Genomic DNA, 18,250 nt, shown 5'->3' with positions numbered 1-18,250 from the left:
GTGCTTATTTTAACTGTTTGCTAAAGCCACAATTACAATGAGTATGAAAACAGTGTTTATTTTACATATTTATACAAAATTTATGATAATAATATCAAAATCACTAGAAGTCAGTTCATCATCGTCATACATACGTGTTATTCTCCTAATTATGGCTGTCTTTATATAGTCTAATTTATTTACAATCAAAAGTTTTATGAACATCAATTAAAAAACTTGAAAAAAGATATGGATAATAGAGTTGTGGATATTGTATCCAATTCCATACAGATACGGAGCCCTACGTTTCCACGGTATATGTGATTTATATTAAAAAAAATAAAAATGAAGGACTTTGAAAAATATGCTACATAAATATCTCTATGTAAACATTTAAAGTATTATTGTCAATCAGCAATCGTCATGTGGGGTACAATACAACACGCACTCTTTTCAAGTTGGTACTTTGATTATATCAAACGTCACTACCTCAATAGTAATATTCCATAGTAAAAACGTAAATAAGTCACGATCGATTTGTCCTACATATATTTGTACTACGATTACGATATGGTGGATTTGGCTAAGAATCAAATTATTATGAACGACGTATCATTAGAGCTATAGTTAATTGTTTGTGTCTTATTCACGCGGTTCGTTTGTGTAATACTACATACTACTTGTCAGAATAAAATACGTATACTCTACGTATGTATATGCAATTATTCATATCAATGATGAGTTGATGACTGCCATGTACCTGCCAATGTGTTGTGGATGAGGATCTCATCTAAAGTACTACTGCCATTAAAATCCAAAAAAACAAAAACAAAAACAAAACAAAAAGAAATGAAAAAGCAATTTTTTTTTGTTGTCAGAAACGCAACTTCGTGTAATTTTCATTAGATTCATCTATCCGAATCGGATCCCATTCATCTTTTTGATAAACAAATCAAAGATATAGAACTCACAAAATATAAAGACAAAGCGGCAACATTATCGGGGTTTCTTTATGTTTGGGATCTGCGGGAATATATGCTAATGTTCTGCGAATATAATATCAGCCCCAAAACCAATGTATCAATTTAGATTTTAGACTATACCTAAAAGTTATCGACATTTAGACATAATCAAAATTATCTTTTAATTAGTCCACGAGTATTTATTAATTAATTATCTTTGTAGGTTTGGCAAAACCAGGGAAAAAAGTTTATTGTGTAGGTTCAGCTTTTCAAGAATCTAAGAAATGTATCGGACCCAAATAATTGATTCAACAAGACAAAAACAAGTGACGTGTAATACTACTACCACAAAAATATACCCATTTGGAATGGCTAATATAATAGTTTTATCGGTGACCAATGAGGAAGGAACCATGTATATATGATTTTTTTCATAAGCATTTTAGTTCATGAATTTTACTGTTGTATGTTAAAACAATTTACACACGCATATTATAAGATTTTGAAAATAAATTATGATCCGAAGATGCTCTTTAATATAAAGTTATAAACCATTGAATTGCAATATTTGATCAGTCTATTTGCATCTATGTTTTAACTATTTGACCAAATAAATCATCTATTCTGTGTAATATACTCAACGATATCATATTGATATATATATATATATACAGAGCCGTGCCCAAGATTTTAGAACACGTAAGCAATGTTAAAAAAAAGGCCCTATTTAACTATCAACGTCTCAAATTCATATAACATCAATATGATTTATATAAAATAAATAATAACCAAAATCGTTCTAAATTATATAAAATCAATCATATATAAATAATTCTCATTATTGTTTTTAAATTCACAAAACTATAATAAATATCTATTAATTTATACTAAATATAAAACTTGGTTTAATCTAAACTTTCGAATCATACTTCTTTAAAGTTGATAAATGAACCAATTATTTAAGTTTTTGTTTGTAATTTAATCTAAATTACAAATCAAACCAAATCTAATATTAGATAAAAAAATTATATTGAAAAAAATTCAAACTAAATATAATATTAGATAAGAAAATATATTGAAAAAATACTTAACTATTAATTTATACTACATGAACAAATGTTATCTTACTAATATATGAAAACTAATAATTTTAATTAAAAAATTAGACCCTTTAATTATTTTTTCAAAAATTGGCCCGTAGGCGAATGTTTATTATTGTTGTACATAGGCACGGCCTTGTATATATATATAAAAAGTATTACATTATATATAATACTTTTGTTCTATGACTTCTATCTATTATTTATACGATCGATCAATCAATAGTATATTTTAAATTTTAACAGCAATATCTATTGAAAATTAGTTCTCAATTGGAATTATCGACATGATTACCCCGAGCCAAAGGTGATTAGGAGTCGCCTAGGTTCGAAGACCATGGTTTACCAAAAAAGAAAAGTTGTTAAACGAAACATATATACAGAGCCGTGCCTACATTGAAATAAAAAAGGCAATCGCCTAAGGCCACATCTTATATATTAAGTTCAAAGGCCACATTTAACAAGTGAATTTTAGTTTTCTTGGTTGGTTAATTTGTCTGGTCACTACAAGAAATGTGGGTATTAATAGCATCGGAAGATAGCGTTATTGACAAATATGCTATTGTATACGGAGACAGGATTTTTTCATAGCGTTTATGATTATGAAACGCTATAATTACTATCGCAGGAAAATGGAAACTTTTAGCCGCCTAAATTTGGTGAGCGCGTGCACTTTACCATTGCAGATTAAACAAAATAAACGCTATCTTATTTGTAAAATATCTCCAAAAGTAAATAAGTTTATTTTTTTTCTTCATTTCTCAAGTGACAATCTTATTGTTTCTCGTAAATGTTAAGCGGGATATAAAATTTCAAGTGCCAGCTCTTGCTAAAAAATGTCAAGCGGGAGTACAATAGAAAGATAAAAAATTTATGGTTGACAGAAATATTAAAAATATTTGTTGAAGCAAAATCTGAAATAACAAAAAAAAAGGTTCTTTCTTCCTTTTCGTCACCTCTTCTCACCCTCGATCTATCTTGTTCTTCTATCAATCTCAATCTCTCTCAGTGTCGATCAGTCTCTCCGATCCCATATATTGATTTCTTCTGGAAAATTGTTGTTTTCCCCAAAATTCATGACGATAATCGGAAGAGGAAGACGGTGGTTTGGTTTCAACGCGAGGACTGTGGAGCGAGTCTAAAGAAGCCAGTGCGTTACCGAAGCTGTAAGTACTTAAACCATTTCTATCAATTTTGTGTGGCACAAATTGGCTTAGATTTGAGGGTTTCAGCTATTGTCTTGGCATAAGAGATTGAAGGTGTTTTATGGCTTCGAATTCCATTGAAAGTCAGTAAATTGTGAAGAATCTGAGCTTGATATGTGCTCCAGTTATGGCGGATTCAATAGCTTCCTCTGATTCATTGTTCCATTTATGAAAATGGTCTTGTCTCTTGATCAGGGAGTTGATATGTTTGGAAAAAAGAATTGGCTTTCATTGTTTCATGTTTGTTGTTAGATTCGTGTTTGTTGTTAGATTCATGTTTGTTGTTATTAAAGACTTTAGCCTTATCGAGAATTGAGATTACTCTTTGATTCACTCTCTTTTTCCGTGTTTGTTTCCCACGAGTTGGTGATTAAGCCCGAACTGAAAGAAAAAGCGCTGCGAATCAGATCTTATCGTGTTAGTTTCCTTTCGATTCTTAACCGACTCGGTGTCTCAAGAATTCATTAACGTGGTTAGTTGCTTACGGGTATCAGTTTTCTTTTGATATATTCTTTGTTTTCAAAAGCTGGTGTTGTGACTGGTCATTATGATGAAGCAGTCTAGTAAAAATAACGACTCTGATTCTTGTAGTTGTCTTGTGTATTTGGTTTGATTGGTGTTTATGGGATTGATATTGAAAACAGGACGGAAAAATTAAATCTGAAACTGTAACTGTACAAGGACCTCGTGTTCCTGTGTTTTGTCTCAATCTCAGATAGAAAAGCTAATCTAATCAGGTTTCAGTTTCTGAATATTCTTTCAGTCTCAGATACGAACAAAAGTAGCTTCAAGCAAGATCATGATTTGTTAAACCCTCTTTTTTCACAAATTCGATTGTGATTTTAGGATTGTTATATGTAATCTGATTCACAGGATGATTTTATGCAGAGTAAAGGAAAGCTGAGGAGAGAGATGGAATGTTCTCGTTAAAGAAGAAGAATTGAATTGAAATTTGAAAGTGGTATTGCAATTCAAAGCTAGGACATCATTGGATGAAGTTGAGCTTGTACTGTATAGTTTGATGGCCATTAAATCGCCAATCACCAGATCAGCAAAGTTCCTTAAGGATTTGGCTTCAAATGTATCATTGAAAATCCGAATAAGTAGTAGATCAGTGATTTAGTGTCTTAATAATTCAATAAAACAAAGCTATGTTATCAATAATAATTGTTACGAATTCAATAGTAATTGTTCTTTTTTTGTCTTATCAATCTCTAAATTTGTTACTGCTGTCCAAAACTAATTAAGAAAAAAAATTATCAATGCATAACTAAGAATTATAATTTACAAAATAAAAAGAAAAAAGTCATAATCTTTAATTAGAGTATAGATGATATGATTTGGGGTTTAGGGTATAAAGATATATGATTTAGGGTCTAGAGATTTGATATGATTTTGTATATATATAAATTAAAAAAAAACATTTTAACAAATTATTGATTTAATTTGTTACAAACCACAGATATAAGAAGTAAAAATTTGTGAATATTTGAACTAGAGTTTAAGACATAGGGTTTAGGGTTTAGGGTACAAAAGTATATAGTTTGAAATATACAATTTCAGTTATTAACAATAGACATATAATAAACATTTTTTCATTTATGGATATAGTTTTCAAAAAGTTTAGGTAATCATTTAAAAAAAATTATAAACTCTAAATCCCAAACACAAACCCTAAACCTTAAACTTATTACCCTATAGGATAAAGGGTTTGAATATCAAATTTTAATGTTTCTAACAAGATAATTATAATACACTTTTTCGTTTTCCTCCTCGTCAGTTCTCAGATTTCCGCAAGAAATCACCAGTGTTTCTTCGGTTTTATTCTCCAATATTGATTTTTTTTGAAAACATTAGTGGAGATTCCTTTAAATTTAAGTGAGCAAACATCTTTGATATCGAGAATTTCTAAAGTTTGAAGCTTGAACTGTTATGTTTGCGTCACTTTGACAGAATCATTTGGATGTTAACAGATTAATTCAGCTTAGTTTATGTTAATATATAAGGAGATGCCTTTCTCCACTCTATATCTTCAATCAGTAATCTAGTTTGTTCCAAGTAATCATCAAATTGATCGACTAATGATGTGGTTTTGTGCATACTTCAAATAGGTACTTGACATGGACAGGAATGACTACTACATTGGAGAGTCAACATTGCTTAATCTCAATCAGGTCAGTTTCTCCCTGATGTTTCTATTAAGATTTCTTTTCTTTTTTTGTGTGTGGTAATTTTTATCATTAGCTTGCGTTATTGATGTTGCTTTTTGTTTTACAGCTGTGGAACAAGTTAAGGGGAGAAGAAAAGGCTCCTGCTCATTTAGGCTATAGCAGAGACTACAATGTTGACATGATGCCTAAGGTATGATATTAGTTCAGTCTCCAGCTAATGCTCTCTTTTCTAGCTTAATTTTACAAATACGAGTTACTAATACTGTTATCTCTCAATGTGGTGGACCAGTTTATGATGGCAAATGCAAAGCTTTTTTACTTTACAGGGAAAGAGGTTGGATTTTTGTCACAAACAGCTCGACAAAGTCAAGGAAACAATATGGCAAAAAAGTTTGAATTTCTTGGCCTGAATGTGTAAACGAGGTTTCTCACGCTCCTTTCGTCGAAGATCATGGAACCAGCAGGACAAAAGTTTCATAATTCACAAGCTTAGATGCGGAAATTGTATCAAATTATCTTTTAATTATGTATTTTTATTCTGTAATATGATATTTTGTATCTTGGTTTCATATAATATAATAAATTATGGAAATTTTTTTATAATACCAATTTAATTATATTTATAAATAATTAATAAAACAATTATTTAAATATATTTTTGGATTATTATAAAATAATTTAATAATACAAAAATATATGCTATTGTTGTAAAACAATTGGTATAGATACAACCAAATCATAACAATTATTACACGCTATTATAAATAATAATAATAGCAGCGCAATAAACGATATTGTCGTTTAATTAACTATAGCATCCGTCAAGTCCGCTATCTAAAGTGTCTGACCTACGATGACGGGCGCTTTCAGAGCGTTTAAGGAAACGCTATGTTATGTGATAGATAGCGTTGAACGGCCGCTATTAATACCCACATTTCTTGTAGTGGGTGCATATTTTTATTTTGTTCAAGTTAGATTCTCAGCTGCATGAAAGTATAACCATTTTTTCATCAAATTTTTTAAAAATATTACTGTACATTTGATTACTGACTTTTTAATATAATTTCATTAAAAGGGCCACATTTTAATTTTAGCCTAAAGCCTCAATAATCCTAGGCACGTCACTGCATATATAAAGTATATATTTACAATTTATTAGTGAAGTTTTGGATGTTTCTATAGAGGGATGTACCATGCATATGATACGTGTTCTCGTGATTCTTGCTTTTATTTGTGGAAAAAAGACACCTTTAATTTGTTTTTTTGCAATATTTTCGTTTGTTTGTGTAAAATGCTTCATAATCTGCGTAAGACAAAAAGAGCTTATCGTTCGTATGTAAAGTACAAAAATAGTTATGTTTTAATAACGTATAATATTTAAACAAAAATTTCAAACTCTTGTTACTTTCTTCATCATAAAAATTTCCAGTCATTTCTTTTTACCAATTTCCATATTATTTTGTAAGCGTTATGAAAATTTACTAGTTGTGGTAAGAAAAACTTAAACTTTTTGAAGATCTTCTGTTTAATGACCAAAAACTTAACACAAAAAGGAGGCAAAATCATCTTTTAGGAAATTTTTTGATTAGATTTAAAGAAACAAATAAAATAAAAAAAGGCCAGTTTCACAAATGTTGTCATCACACTCTCTCCCCTTTTTAAAACCCCTCTCTATCTTCCTTTTACCAAATCCACCATTATCACCATAGAAGGAGAGAGATAAACTCAGAGCTCGAGTCCTCCTTCTGATATAAAAACCCTAGATTCCTTCTCTAAAACCCTCAACGATTCCCCACTCAGAGACGACAATGCTCCAACCTTCCTCTTCCTCTCTTTTCTCGAGAATTCTCGGGACTTTCTTGGTTTAAAGATCGTTGTTTAGTTGCAAAGAAAAAAAAGAATCAGAGACAATCCATTGTTTTTTTCTTTCTCATTGCTTGCCATGGAACTGGGTAAATCTCGATTGAACTCCTGCAATTGCTTTTCTCCCTCTAGATTCTCCGATTATTCTTTAGCTGGAAGTGATTATCCAGACGCCATAGCCATGAATTTCGATTGTATTCCCAAACCTTCTTCTGTTTCTTGTATCATCATCGCTCACGATTTCTCGTTTTTCTCTCTTCTCCTTTCAATTCGATGCTTATAAATAAACTCCCAAATCTCTCGATTCAAAATCTTGATACGAATTTCGTCTCCGAAAATCTTTAAGTCATTTCTCTGTTTCTTCTCATCGGAAAAAAAAAAACAATGTTGTGTGCATCATCTTCGTTTGCTCTTTTGGGTCCTGCATCAGCTATGACTATGGCTTCTACACCAGTTTCCAGATTCGTTGGATTCGGTGATCGTACTACTCTCAGGTGATCTACTAATCTCTCTTTCACTTTTGCTCATGTTAATCTGATCTTCTTGTGAAAGATGTTTAGAGTTTATATATATACATCTTTGCAATTTGGTAGAAATCCGCCATTGGGATACATGGGTTTATGTTCTTTACGGTCATCAGGTATGATCTTGATCAACGTCGTCGTTGTTCTTGGAATTGGATTGAAAAGAAGAAGATGAATCCAGCGATTAGAACTGCTTCAGCTTCTGCTTACCCTCTCTTTCTCAATCAGCTTAAAAAAGACTCACCACGACCCAAAAATTACAAAGAGGTTCAATGAAGCTGCAATAAGAATTGAAAAGAGGATAGATTGTTTTTGTTTTTTGGCTTTTCACAAAGAGGGTTTTCTCATGTTGCTGTTTCTTGATTTACTTCAATTACAGGTCACTAAGCCAGCCCGCCAAATGTTTGCTCGAGAGATCTCTAAATCGAAAGATAGTGAAATTTCGATTGCAAAGGTATATAAGAAATTTCTCTTGTTAAGGTATAATCCCTGTCTCTTGATGCTTTGCTTGAGACCATTATTGAACATGCGTTTAGTACTGGTTTGTTGGACCTCTTTAAAAGTTGCCATAATTAGGTCTGCTAATTTGATAAAGAACACTTTTTGGTGAAGTTTTCATTTATGTCATATATGTGTCAAGCTTTTTACTCATTTATATATGGAAATGGACTCACACAGGTTCTGTTGTACATTGCTGCTGAAGATGAAGCCTTCTTGGCTTTTAACCGGGAGAAGGATGCTCGGTATTTCATGAAAGAGATGGAAATTTTCCTAGATAAATCTGATCCGAGCAAGAAAGACTCTGAGGACCGGGAAAGTGTCCAAGATCAATCTGATCTTAGTGAGACAGATTCTGAGGAGCTATTGCAGTTAGATGGAAAGAGTATATCCGAGTGGCTGAGTGAACTAGATGCAATCTCCAAAGAAGTAGAGGCAGAATTAGTCTCACGAGGCATCGGCTGCCACTCGGTTCAAGTTCTCGAAGCTGTAAATGCAATTCTCTTCGATGTGAGAGGCTTCGAGAGAACATCTATCACTACTTTAGAGCCGAAGTATTCCTACCTTCACTCTGTACTTGACTGTAGATGCGGCACTGGTAAAAGTTTCTCCTTTTCGCTGTCTCGAAACGAGTTTCCCCCTTCTCTCTTTTATTGCCATTAAATCTTCAAGGGGTTTTTTGTTATCTTTCATGTGCAGCATTTTTGTTTAGTGTAATATACATTGAAGTTTGTCAGCGCCTCGGTGTGCCTATTGTGGGAGCTCGAGTTGGGGAAGATTTTTTGATTTGGCCTAAAACGGAGAATCCTGAAGAACTCTTTAAAACAACTTCAGGACAGAGCTTGTTTGCTATTGTCAATGGAAGGTGTGTTGATGATCCTGGATCAATGGCATCAGATTTAACCGGAAAGTCACTTCTTGACCTCGATATTGCGACAAACAGAGACATAATAGGGATTGCTCTCGCCAATTTGATTGTAAGTCCTATCACCTATATACTAACTATACGTTCTTAACTCCAAAAGATTTCACATTTTGACACAGATTCTATTATATTACCTTTGGTTCGCTTTCAGAGGGTTCACTGGAGACGTGCTTCGAAGCCATCCCCTGGACTAATGCTGACTTCTCCTCTACTTAACAACTTCTGTATTTCTAGTGATCCGGTGTTGCGGCCTCAAGATCTTAGGTACACAACTTCTCGTACAGGTTATGCCATTGAAGAAGAAAACTCTTTAATTTATCCATCTAACATTCGGTTTCTGCTGATCAAAGGTTGGCTATTGCGGCTGCAGAAAGGCTGATGATTTTGGAACCTCATAACTTGCGACTTCGCAGAGACTTTGGTATGATGCTCTACTACAACAGGTAAAAAAAAAAAAAAACACCTACCAAGTCATAGATGAGAAAGATTGGGTTTTTTTTTGTTACTTGTCCTGGTTCTGTATTGCTCGGTTTAGGTAGAAGGAATAAAAAGATAAGTATGTTAAGTTGTTGAAATGGTTAATTCTTTGACCAGGCAATACGGAGAGGCGATTCAAGAGCTGAGCATATGTATGGCCTTTGCATTTGATGAAGAAGACGTAAAAGTGTTAAAGCTTTTCGTTGAGAAACTTCATCTCCTTCGTCTGATCTCTTCATTGAAGTCTCCTCTTGGCTCTGATCGCTTGACCGTTCCTTGACTTGTCTCTCTCTCTCCTCCACTTGTAAATACTCTTGTTGTCTTTTTCACTGTGTCTCTATTGTGTTTGGAAAACCCTTTGCGGGAGACATGGAACTTTTGTTGTCTGTAACTCTTACTTTTCTTCTGATCTGAGTAATAATAATTGATTTCCCCATGAATCCATTTTTTCCCTGCTTTTCAGGGTCCTTACTATCCGGTTGGGCCTTAACTTGCAACTCAGCTTATTATTGTATGATGACAAGTGCATATTTTTCGGTTTTTATTAGATTCTGTGGTGACTCAACCTGACAATCTAAACCACTACCGATGACAATTAACAAGGTTTCAATTTAAATATAGATATTATATTGAAACCAAATTTATTTTAGGAAAACTATACTTCCAGGCACTATATAGTATATATACATTAGAAATATATTAAATTGTGATTTTTTTTAAATGGAAACGTTTTTTCCAAAACATATCAACCCTTGAATCTAATATGCGACATTGCAAAACTTGTACCATTACTTATCATCCTTTCATCATATTTTTGATGATTATGCATGCATTTTAAACAACCAACTCTACTATGAGTACCTGCAAAAATATTAAATAATTGCTGGCGATACAATCCATTTATCTGCTTTTGTTTGCTTACTATTTAAAGCCCGACCAAAGTGACAAAATTAATCGTAGACATGTTTAATTCCTCCTTTTATATACGTGACGTTTTTATAGTTTGGTATTAGCAGCCTTTTTTCATCCTACTTTGGTGTTATAAACACTGCCTTTTCCATCCAATATGCTGAGTTATCCGCTTTCCAAATTTGTTAGTAAAATTCCGACCATCAAAATTTTAACCAAAAAAAAAAAAAAAATCCAACCATCTTCCCTATTAGTGTATTATTAGGCCTAATCGACTTCCATTTTTTCTAATTAACAACTAAATTCGACATACATATCCAAGAGATTGCTATAAGCCTATAAGTTATAGATTTGTTATACAAGATTCCGTTTAACCAATGTTTTTAAACCCGACCCGGAATGTTTTTCAGGTTGCCGGGTCACTGAATTAACCTGGATTAATCCGGGTCAACCGCGAATCAACTAAATATATATATTTGTTATGTTTTTTAATAAATTTTATCACTTTTCTTACATTTTTTCTGTTGTGTAAAAAAAATACAAATTTTGTTAAAACGTTTTGTCACTAAATCGCATTAATTATCATATATCTTTTTAATTTTTTTTTAATAAAATTTAAATAAAATATACACTAAATATAGTGATCATATTAACTATATTTTTGAACATTTATAATTATATATTTTATTATATATTCTTTTTCCTTCTATTTATTTTATTTTTTAAACAGTTAATTTTTTTACTAGAAAATTTGATATTATAAAACTTACAATTGTATAATGGTGAGAAAGTAACAAACCATTTAATAAAATATAGAAAAACAAACCATTATTACTACTAAAAACATTAAAATAAAAGTATATTAATTATAATCATAAAATCCAAAAATAATGTAAAAAATTCTAGCAATATTTTTTTATTTTGCTACTGTCTCGTTTTCTTCATCTTGTGTTACTCTAAGTGCTCTGCATCTTGTTCTAATTTTATTTTTCAAAACTATATTTTTTTTAAAAAAATATCATATATTCATAAATAAAATTATAAAACTATTAATTTTTTTCCAAACCAGAAACCCATCCGGATCGGGTTTTTACCGGTTCACCAGGTTTAAATGGGTTTTTCTGGATTTAAGCGGTTTAATAGGGATTTTTAACAAAAACCAAACCAAAAATCTTGTTGGGTCTCGGTTTAACCTGTCGAACCGTCTGGTCTGATCCGGGTCTGAAAACATTGCGTTTAACATAACAGTTGAATTGCAAGACAATATCTGTAACACCCCGACCCGCCGAGTCGGTTGTTACGATAAATCAATTTCCGGTTTACTTAAATTAAATAATTTTTCTTAATTAAGCCCATCTTTAATCTGTTTTTTAGTCTCCTGCGAGCCCATTAATCTAACTCATTAAGCCAGGCCATCTAAATTAACCCAGCTTATCTAAATTAACCCTAAATACCTTTCTAATCTCTCATTCTCCATTTTGGAAACCCTAGCCACATTCTCCTCTTCTCTTTCTCTCGGCCACGCCATCCTCCTTCTCTCTCTCTCACCGTGGCTCTCTCCCTCTATCTCTCTCTCTTTCTCTTCCTCTCTCCCTTGGCCGCTGCTTTCTCCGCCTCCATCAGCTACGCTCCCTCTTTCTTCTCTCTTAAACCCTAGCCGCCGCCGCCTCCTTCCATGACGTTTTTCCGGCGAACCGTGTGGATCCACGAGACGAGTTACCTATCAATCTGTAGCCCCAAGTGTCAGCTTTCCAAGGAGACCGAGTTCATCCAGATCGGAGATCTATGCCAGGAGATATCGTCATTTTCGTGTCGGGTGTCCAGATCTACTTTGTTGCTAAGGTGAGGATTAGATCTAGGTTTTCTTTTTATTCCTTTGTCTTCTTCTGGTGTGTGGAGTCTAGACCTGATGAGCCTAAGATGTTTCCTTGTGCATCTAGCTAGATCCATGTGTGAGTCTCATGAAAAGATCTAGGGTCTTATTAGAGGAAAAACCAGCATGTTTGATTGTTCACCCTGATGTGTGGTTAGTGATTGGTAGAGTAGCTAGATCAGGTGTTCATCTTGGTGATGGTGTGCCGAGGTATGGACTTGTTTGCTGGGCTATTGCTGTCTGTGTGACTATAGCGATAGTTCAACGGTGAGCGGAAGGTACACTGATCCTTCCGGAATCTGTATGGCTGGAGGTGTGTCTGTATGACTGCCTGGTATTATGTCTGTGTGACATGGGAGATGATGTCCTAGTCTGTGTGATTAGGAGGTGTGGCCTTGTGTGATAGGCGGGTTGGAGACACCATTGCTTGCTAGTTGTTTGTGCATCGCTAGGATGCTTGTGTGTTGCTTGTTGGATTTATTCTTGACATGCTGGTTGGAAATAAATGAGTGGGAAGGGAGTCTGATCTGGTTCTCACTGAGTAATCCCCATTACTCACCCATTCTCTTCCCTTTGTCTTATCAGGTGTAGGTGAAAGATCAGTGATAAGACAAATCAGTATAATGCTTTTGAAGCTATAAATGATCCAGATTGTTATTAACGGATATAGAGATCTAAAAAAATATATCGACTGTATACGAATATTAGAATACAGATCATTTATATTCGTAGACTAGAACTGCAAATAGCTACCAATTTAAGGATACTTTTAGGTTCACATAAAATAAAATATATTTTTCACTGAACCAATCATTGATATTTTTATTTGGTAAACGTAAATTTAATAAAAAGCCCCACACACAGAGTTCTTGCGTCACGTGATTTTCAGTTTAAGTTTTAAAACTTATGAATGATTAGCATAAAGTAATTAAAATTAGAATATTCAACAAAGCAAAACCAAAAATAATCTTACAAGCAATCCTCCTCAACAAAGGAAAAGGAAGACAAAGCAATCATTTCCATGCATTATTAGACTGCTACGACATTATGTTTCTAACATTTGTATAGCTTGTAGATGTAGAAGAAAAAAACACATAGTAACCGGCAGATATAAATATTAGAAAGATAAAAGAGCTAATAAAATTAATGCATACAACATTCTATACATATAAAACTTCAAAAAAAAAACACATTATATACATATATTATTGGCGCCACCAATTATGTCAAGATTTTCGAGCCCTTGGACTTCATCATCATTTGTCTTGGTTTTGTTATTAAGGGTAAATAGCAAAGAGTACATGAACGAACGGAAGCACATATTGGTGTGAGAATCGAGCTGCAATTAAAGCAAAGTTAAGAAAAAGATGATCAGTTACGTTGGATGATATTGCTTCTTCTTTTTCTTTCCACATCAGTTCATGCTTTTCTTGAGTGTTAAAGAATACAAACTTTAACTACTAGGCCCATATTAACATATATTCTACGCTTCATAAGGGGGAATAATGTACAATTTAAGTTTAAGGGTGAGATTTGGTAAGATAATTTTTTTGTTTTTGTTTCAAGTGTTGGTAAGATAATCGTTTAAGCTAAATCACATAAAAGTTAATTTTGATATGCAAGTTTGGTATATATCAGTTTAGTTTGAATTATAAGACGAGTTTGGTGTTAGTTTGGGAAATGAAACACGTATCTAGAACGTAGGAATAACAACACATAAGTATATGAATTGTGTGCATGCATCAATGGTCTTACATGGATAAGTACTTAAAGAGTGGCGATATCAATTTCCAAACACGCAACACTTGTACCATTACCTGTCATTCTCTCTTCCTATTTATATCCTCTCTAACTAATCCATTCCTTAACTAATGAATTGATATCAAAAAGAATTTTGTTTTATGCAACCTATATTCAAGAATATTAGTTCAAAAGAGAATTGTTATTAGTTAGTTTGAATCCCGACCAAAGTGACCGAATATATCGACTACATGTTTCATTTCTCCTTTTATACAACGCGACATTATAGTTTGGTGTGCGTAGTTGTTGAATCTTACTCACAATCACAACTTTTCTGTCTACATTGTTCAAAAAAAAAAAAATGTTACATTGTCCAAAATCTTATATAATAATTAGAATACAGACATGTTATTAATATTTTGTAGATTAATTAGAATAGTTTTGATACTTACCTTAATACAAAATAAATAAAAAACACACTTGCATTTACGATATCTGTGTCATCGTCTATAATAAACTAGAATACAGACAAATTAAAATTTTATAGATTAGAAGTTTAAAACTTCACATAATGACGACCAACAAACCAAAGGATAATAAGTAGCTTCACATTTTTTTTTTATAGAAAATTTTTAATTTTCACAAAAAAAGAAATGATTGATTTGTCATTTCAGAATAATTATTTTAAATAGCCCCACACACACACATACACTCATCTACCTTCACAGGCTTCAACGTGGAGCAAAAGAAAGTAAAAAACAAAGCAGAGCAATGGACTCTGTTTCTTCTTCTTCCTTCATCTCCACATTCTCTCCTAAACCCTCTCTTCTTCGTCACCGATCTTCCTCTCACCTTCTCCTCCGCATCAACTCCGCCGTCATCGAAGAACGTTCTCCGGCGACTAACCCAAGCGAAAACAATGGTCGTCGTCGTCAAACCACTCTTCCTCCTAGAAAACCTAAAAAACTCCACAATCATCGGAATCCTCACACCGCAATCTCATCTCCGGCGAAACTCCGACCAGAAATGAATCTCGCAACAGCTCTCTTCACCACCGTCGAAAACGTCATCAACACGTTTATCGACCCACCGTCACGTCCTTCCGTCGATCCAAAACACGTTCTCTCCGATAACTTCGCTCCTGTTCTCGACGAGCTTCCTCCAACAGACTGCGAGATCATTCACGGCGCTCTTCCTCCGTCTCTTGACGGCGCTTACATCCGTAACGGCCCGAATCCACAGTTCCTCCCTCGTGGTCCTTACCATCTATTCGACGGTGACGGTATGCTCCACGCGATTCGAATCCGCCGTGGCAAAGCCACGCTCTGTAGCAGATACGTCAAGACTTACAAGTATAACGTGGAGAACAAGACCGGAGCTCCGGTTATGCCTAATGTGTTTTCCGGATTTAACGGCGTACCGGCGTCTATGGCTCGCGGAGCTTTAACGGCGGTTAGGGTTTTAGCTGGACAGTATAATCCAATCAACGGCATTGGATTGGCTAATACCAGCCTCGCTTTCTTCTGCAACCGTCTCTTCGCTTTGGGAGAATCCGATTTACCCTACGCCGTCCGATTAACTTCCGGTGGAGATATCGAGACGATCGGACGGTGTGATTTCGACGGGAAGTTAGCGATGAGCATGACGGCTCACCCGAAAACCGATCCTGAAACCGGAGAGACTTTCGCGTTCCGGTACGGTCCGGTTCCGCCATTTCTAACGTTTTTCCGGTTCGATTCCGCCGGTAGGAAACAGAGAGACGTACCGGTTTTCTCGATGACGTCTCCGTCTTTCTTACACGACTTCGCGATCACGAAACGTCACGCGATTTTCGCGGAGATTCAGCTCGGGATGAGGATGAATCCGATGGATCTGGTGTTTGAAGGAGGATCTCCGGTTGGTACAGATAACGGAAAAACGCCGAGGATCGGAGTGATTCCGCGCTACGCCGGAGACGAATCGGAGATGAAATGGTTCGAGGTTCCTGGATTCAACATCATTCACGCCATTAACGCTTGGGACGAAGACGATGGAGATTCGATCGTTTTAATTGCTCCGAATATTATGTCGATTGAGCATACTCTGGAGAGGATGGATCTGGTTCACGCTTTGGTGGAGAAGGTGAAGATCGATCTCGTCACCGGAATCGTGACACGTCATCCGATCTCCGCCAGGAACCTCGATTTCGCCGTTGTTAATCCGGATTTTGTCGGGAGACGGAGCCGGTATATTTACGCGGCGATCGGAGATCCGATGCCGAAGATCTCTGGAGTGGTGAAGCTCGACGTGAGCAAAGGAGATCGGGACGATTGCACGGTGGCGCGTAGAATGTACGGGACAGGTTGTTACGGTGGCGAGCCGTTTTTCGTGGCTAGGGATCCTGGTAATCCGGAGGCGGAGGAGGATGATGGTTACGTGGTGACGTATGTTCACGACGAAGTGGCCGGAGAATCGAGGTTTCTGGTCATGGATGCGAAATCGCCGGAGCTTGAAATCGTCGCCGCCGTGAGGTTGCCGCGAAGGGTACCGTACGGATTCCACGGGCTATTTGTGAAGGAGAGTGACCTTAGTAAGCTTTAACTATAGTCTATAGGTAACTAAAACAGGTTTATACAATAATTAAGTGTTCTTAATCATGTTCGATACAGTGGAAACAAAACACACAGTGTTGTTACATTTTAAACATTAAAGTATACATAGTTTGGTGGTGGTCGATGTATATAAAAATATATCAAAGCTTATAAAGATTCTTCTTTCTTTTAAATATTCTAATTCTTTCCTTGGCAACAAAGCTTATAATATTTCTATGGTTCAACTTCCAATCATAATATGAAAAATTCTTGTGATACACTAAAAATTTGAAGCACCTTGGAATTATGAGTTAACGGATAATGAACATAAGTTATCTGATCCGTTGGACAGATAAATTAGGAAACGTGAAACAGATTTTGTTAAGAGTGGTAGGACCAACGAGACATTATTCTGAGCATGAGGTTTGGATAAGGATATGGCCCAACGTCAGTTATTCATTTAAATGTTTATGTGTATTGCCTTTTAAATAGAATCTGTTTTAATCGGATTATTGTAATTGATTTTATTGGGTGTTGTCGAATCAGAGCAACAAGAGGCCAAAAGCAATAAACGAAAGAGAGTGACATAGATATATCTATGTATGAACAATATATTTTGTTTTTTTTTCGTTTTGTTGGAGGACAAAGGTTTCAACTATTTACTTATGGATTAAGCCATATTTACAACCAATGGCTGAGATTAATTTAAATAATTGTTTCTGTCCAAATTTCGGGATCAAGTTTCACGTGATGAATGAACAATATTTGACGTTTATGGCAATAAAAACGATTGAGACAGACTCGATCGTTTCATCACATAATTGAATCAATTAGATCAATTTTTTTTTTTTTACTTGGTGATCCATAAGGTAAGGCCAGAACTAGTCTCTACAATGATTGCCACTAGACTACTTAAGCAAAGGTATGGTTATCTATGCGACTAACAAGAATCAATCTGTCGACTTGACCAAATCTATTGAAATAGATTTCATTAGGATAAAAAAAAAATTATTTGGCAATCATATTTTCTGAACTTAACCCATTACCACAAGTTAAACATTAATAGTGGTTAAGGATGCGTTGAATGAAAATCAGTTTATGGGTTCAACCAACAGATTGATACAAATATCCAAAAATCTAAACCTTATATTTGAAAATATATGATCCATAGGAAGATTAGTCATTGTTCAGGTGATTGCTCTATATATCTATATGCCAACCACACACACACGATGGTCCCCAGAGGATTTGAGTTCTATAACCTAGCTAACATATGGACATTGTTGAATCCCAGTTGGATATTTTCATGAAAAAATGACACTTTTAGCCTCGAATCTTGCAATGAAAAATGAAGTCCAAAGCATAACAGATTCTATTTTTTTTTTATCTCTCTTAAGAATTGATGATAACACATGTTTTCAAAATCTCAAAAACATTATCAAGATAATGAATGA

At 34.5% G+C, this 18,250-nt stretch overlaps 2 protein-coding genes across 4 annotated transcripts; both read left to right on the top strand.

Annotated features, from left to right (window-relative positions):
- Positions 1–7,091: 7,091 nt before the first annotated feature.
- On the top strand, positions 7,092–10,145 carry LOC18029637. Of its 3 annotated transcripts, none has more exons than XM_006413939.2 (8): positions 7,092–7,774; positions 7,921–8,071; positions 8,184–8,258; positions 8,483–8,900; positions 9,002–9,279; positions 9,379–9,491; positions 9,578–9,670; positions 9,822–10,145. In XM_006413939.2, exons 1-8 carry the CDS (start codon positions 7,665–7,667, stop codon positions 9,982–9,984), a joined length of 1,401 nt encoding a protein of 466 aa, XP_006414002.1. In that variant the 5' UTR covers positions 7,092–7,664; the 3' UTR covers positions 9,985–10,145. The 3 variants fall into 3 exon arrangements, with proteins under 3 accessions (XP_006414002.1, XP_024005100.1, XP_024005101.1); XM_024149332.1 differs by having other exon boundaries at positions 7,874–8,071; XM_024149333.1 differs by lacking the exon at positions 7,921–8,071 and having other exon boundaries at positions 7,093–7,774.
- Positions 10,146–14,931: 4,786 nt separating this feature from the next.
- LOC18029636 (probable carotenoid cleavage dioxygenase 4, chloroplastic) lies at positions 14,932–16,992 on the top strand. Its single transcript, XM_006413937.2, has one exon. It carries the CDS (start codon positions 14,998–15,000, stop codon positions 16,804–16,806), a length of 1,809 nt encoding a protein of 602 aa, XP_006414000.1. The 5' UTR covers positions 14,932–14,997; the 3' UTR covers positions 16,807–16,992.
- Positions 16,993–18,250: the final 1,258 nt, after the last annotated feature.

The sequence above is a fragment of the Eutrema salsugineum genome, unplaced genomic scaffold, assembly GCF_000478725.1.
Source record: "Eutrema salsugineum unplaced genomic scaffold, Eutsalg1_0 scaffold_1, whole genome shotgun sequence".
In the NCBI taxonomy this organism is placed as follows: Eukaryota; Viridiplantae; Streptophyta; class Magnoliopsida; order Brassicales; family Brassicaceae; genus Eutrema; species Eutrema salsugineum.
The sequence above is the reverse complement of the archived record's forward strand: the minus strand, read 5'-3'. Positions and strand labels throughout refer to the sequence as shown.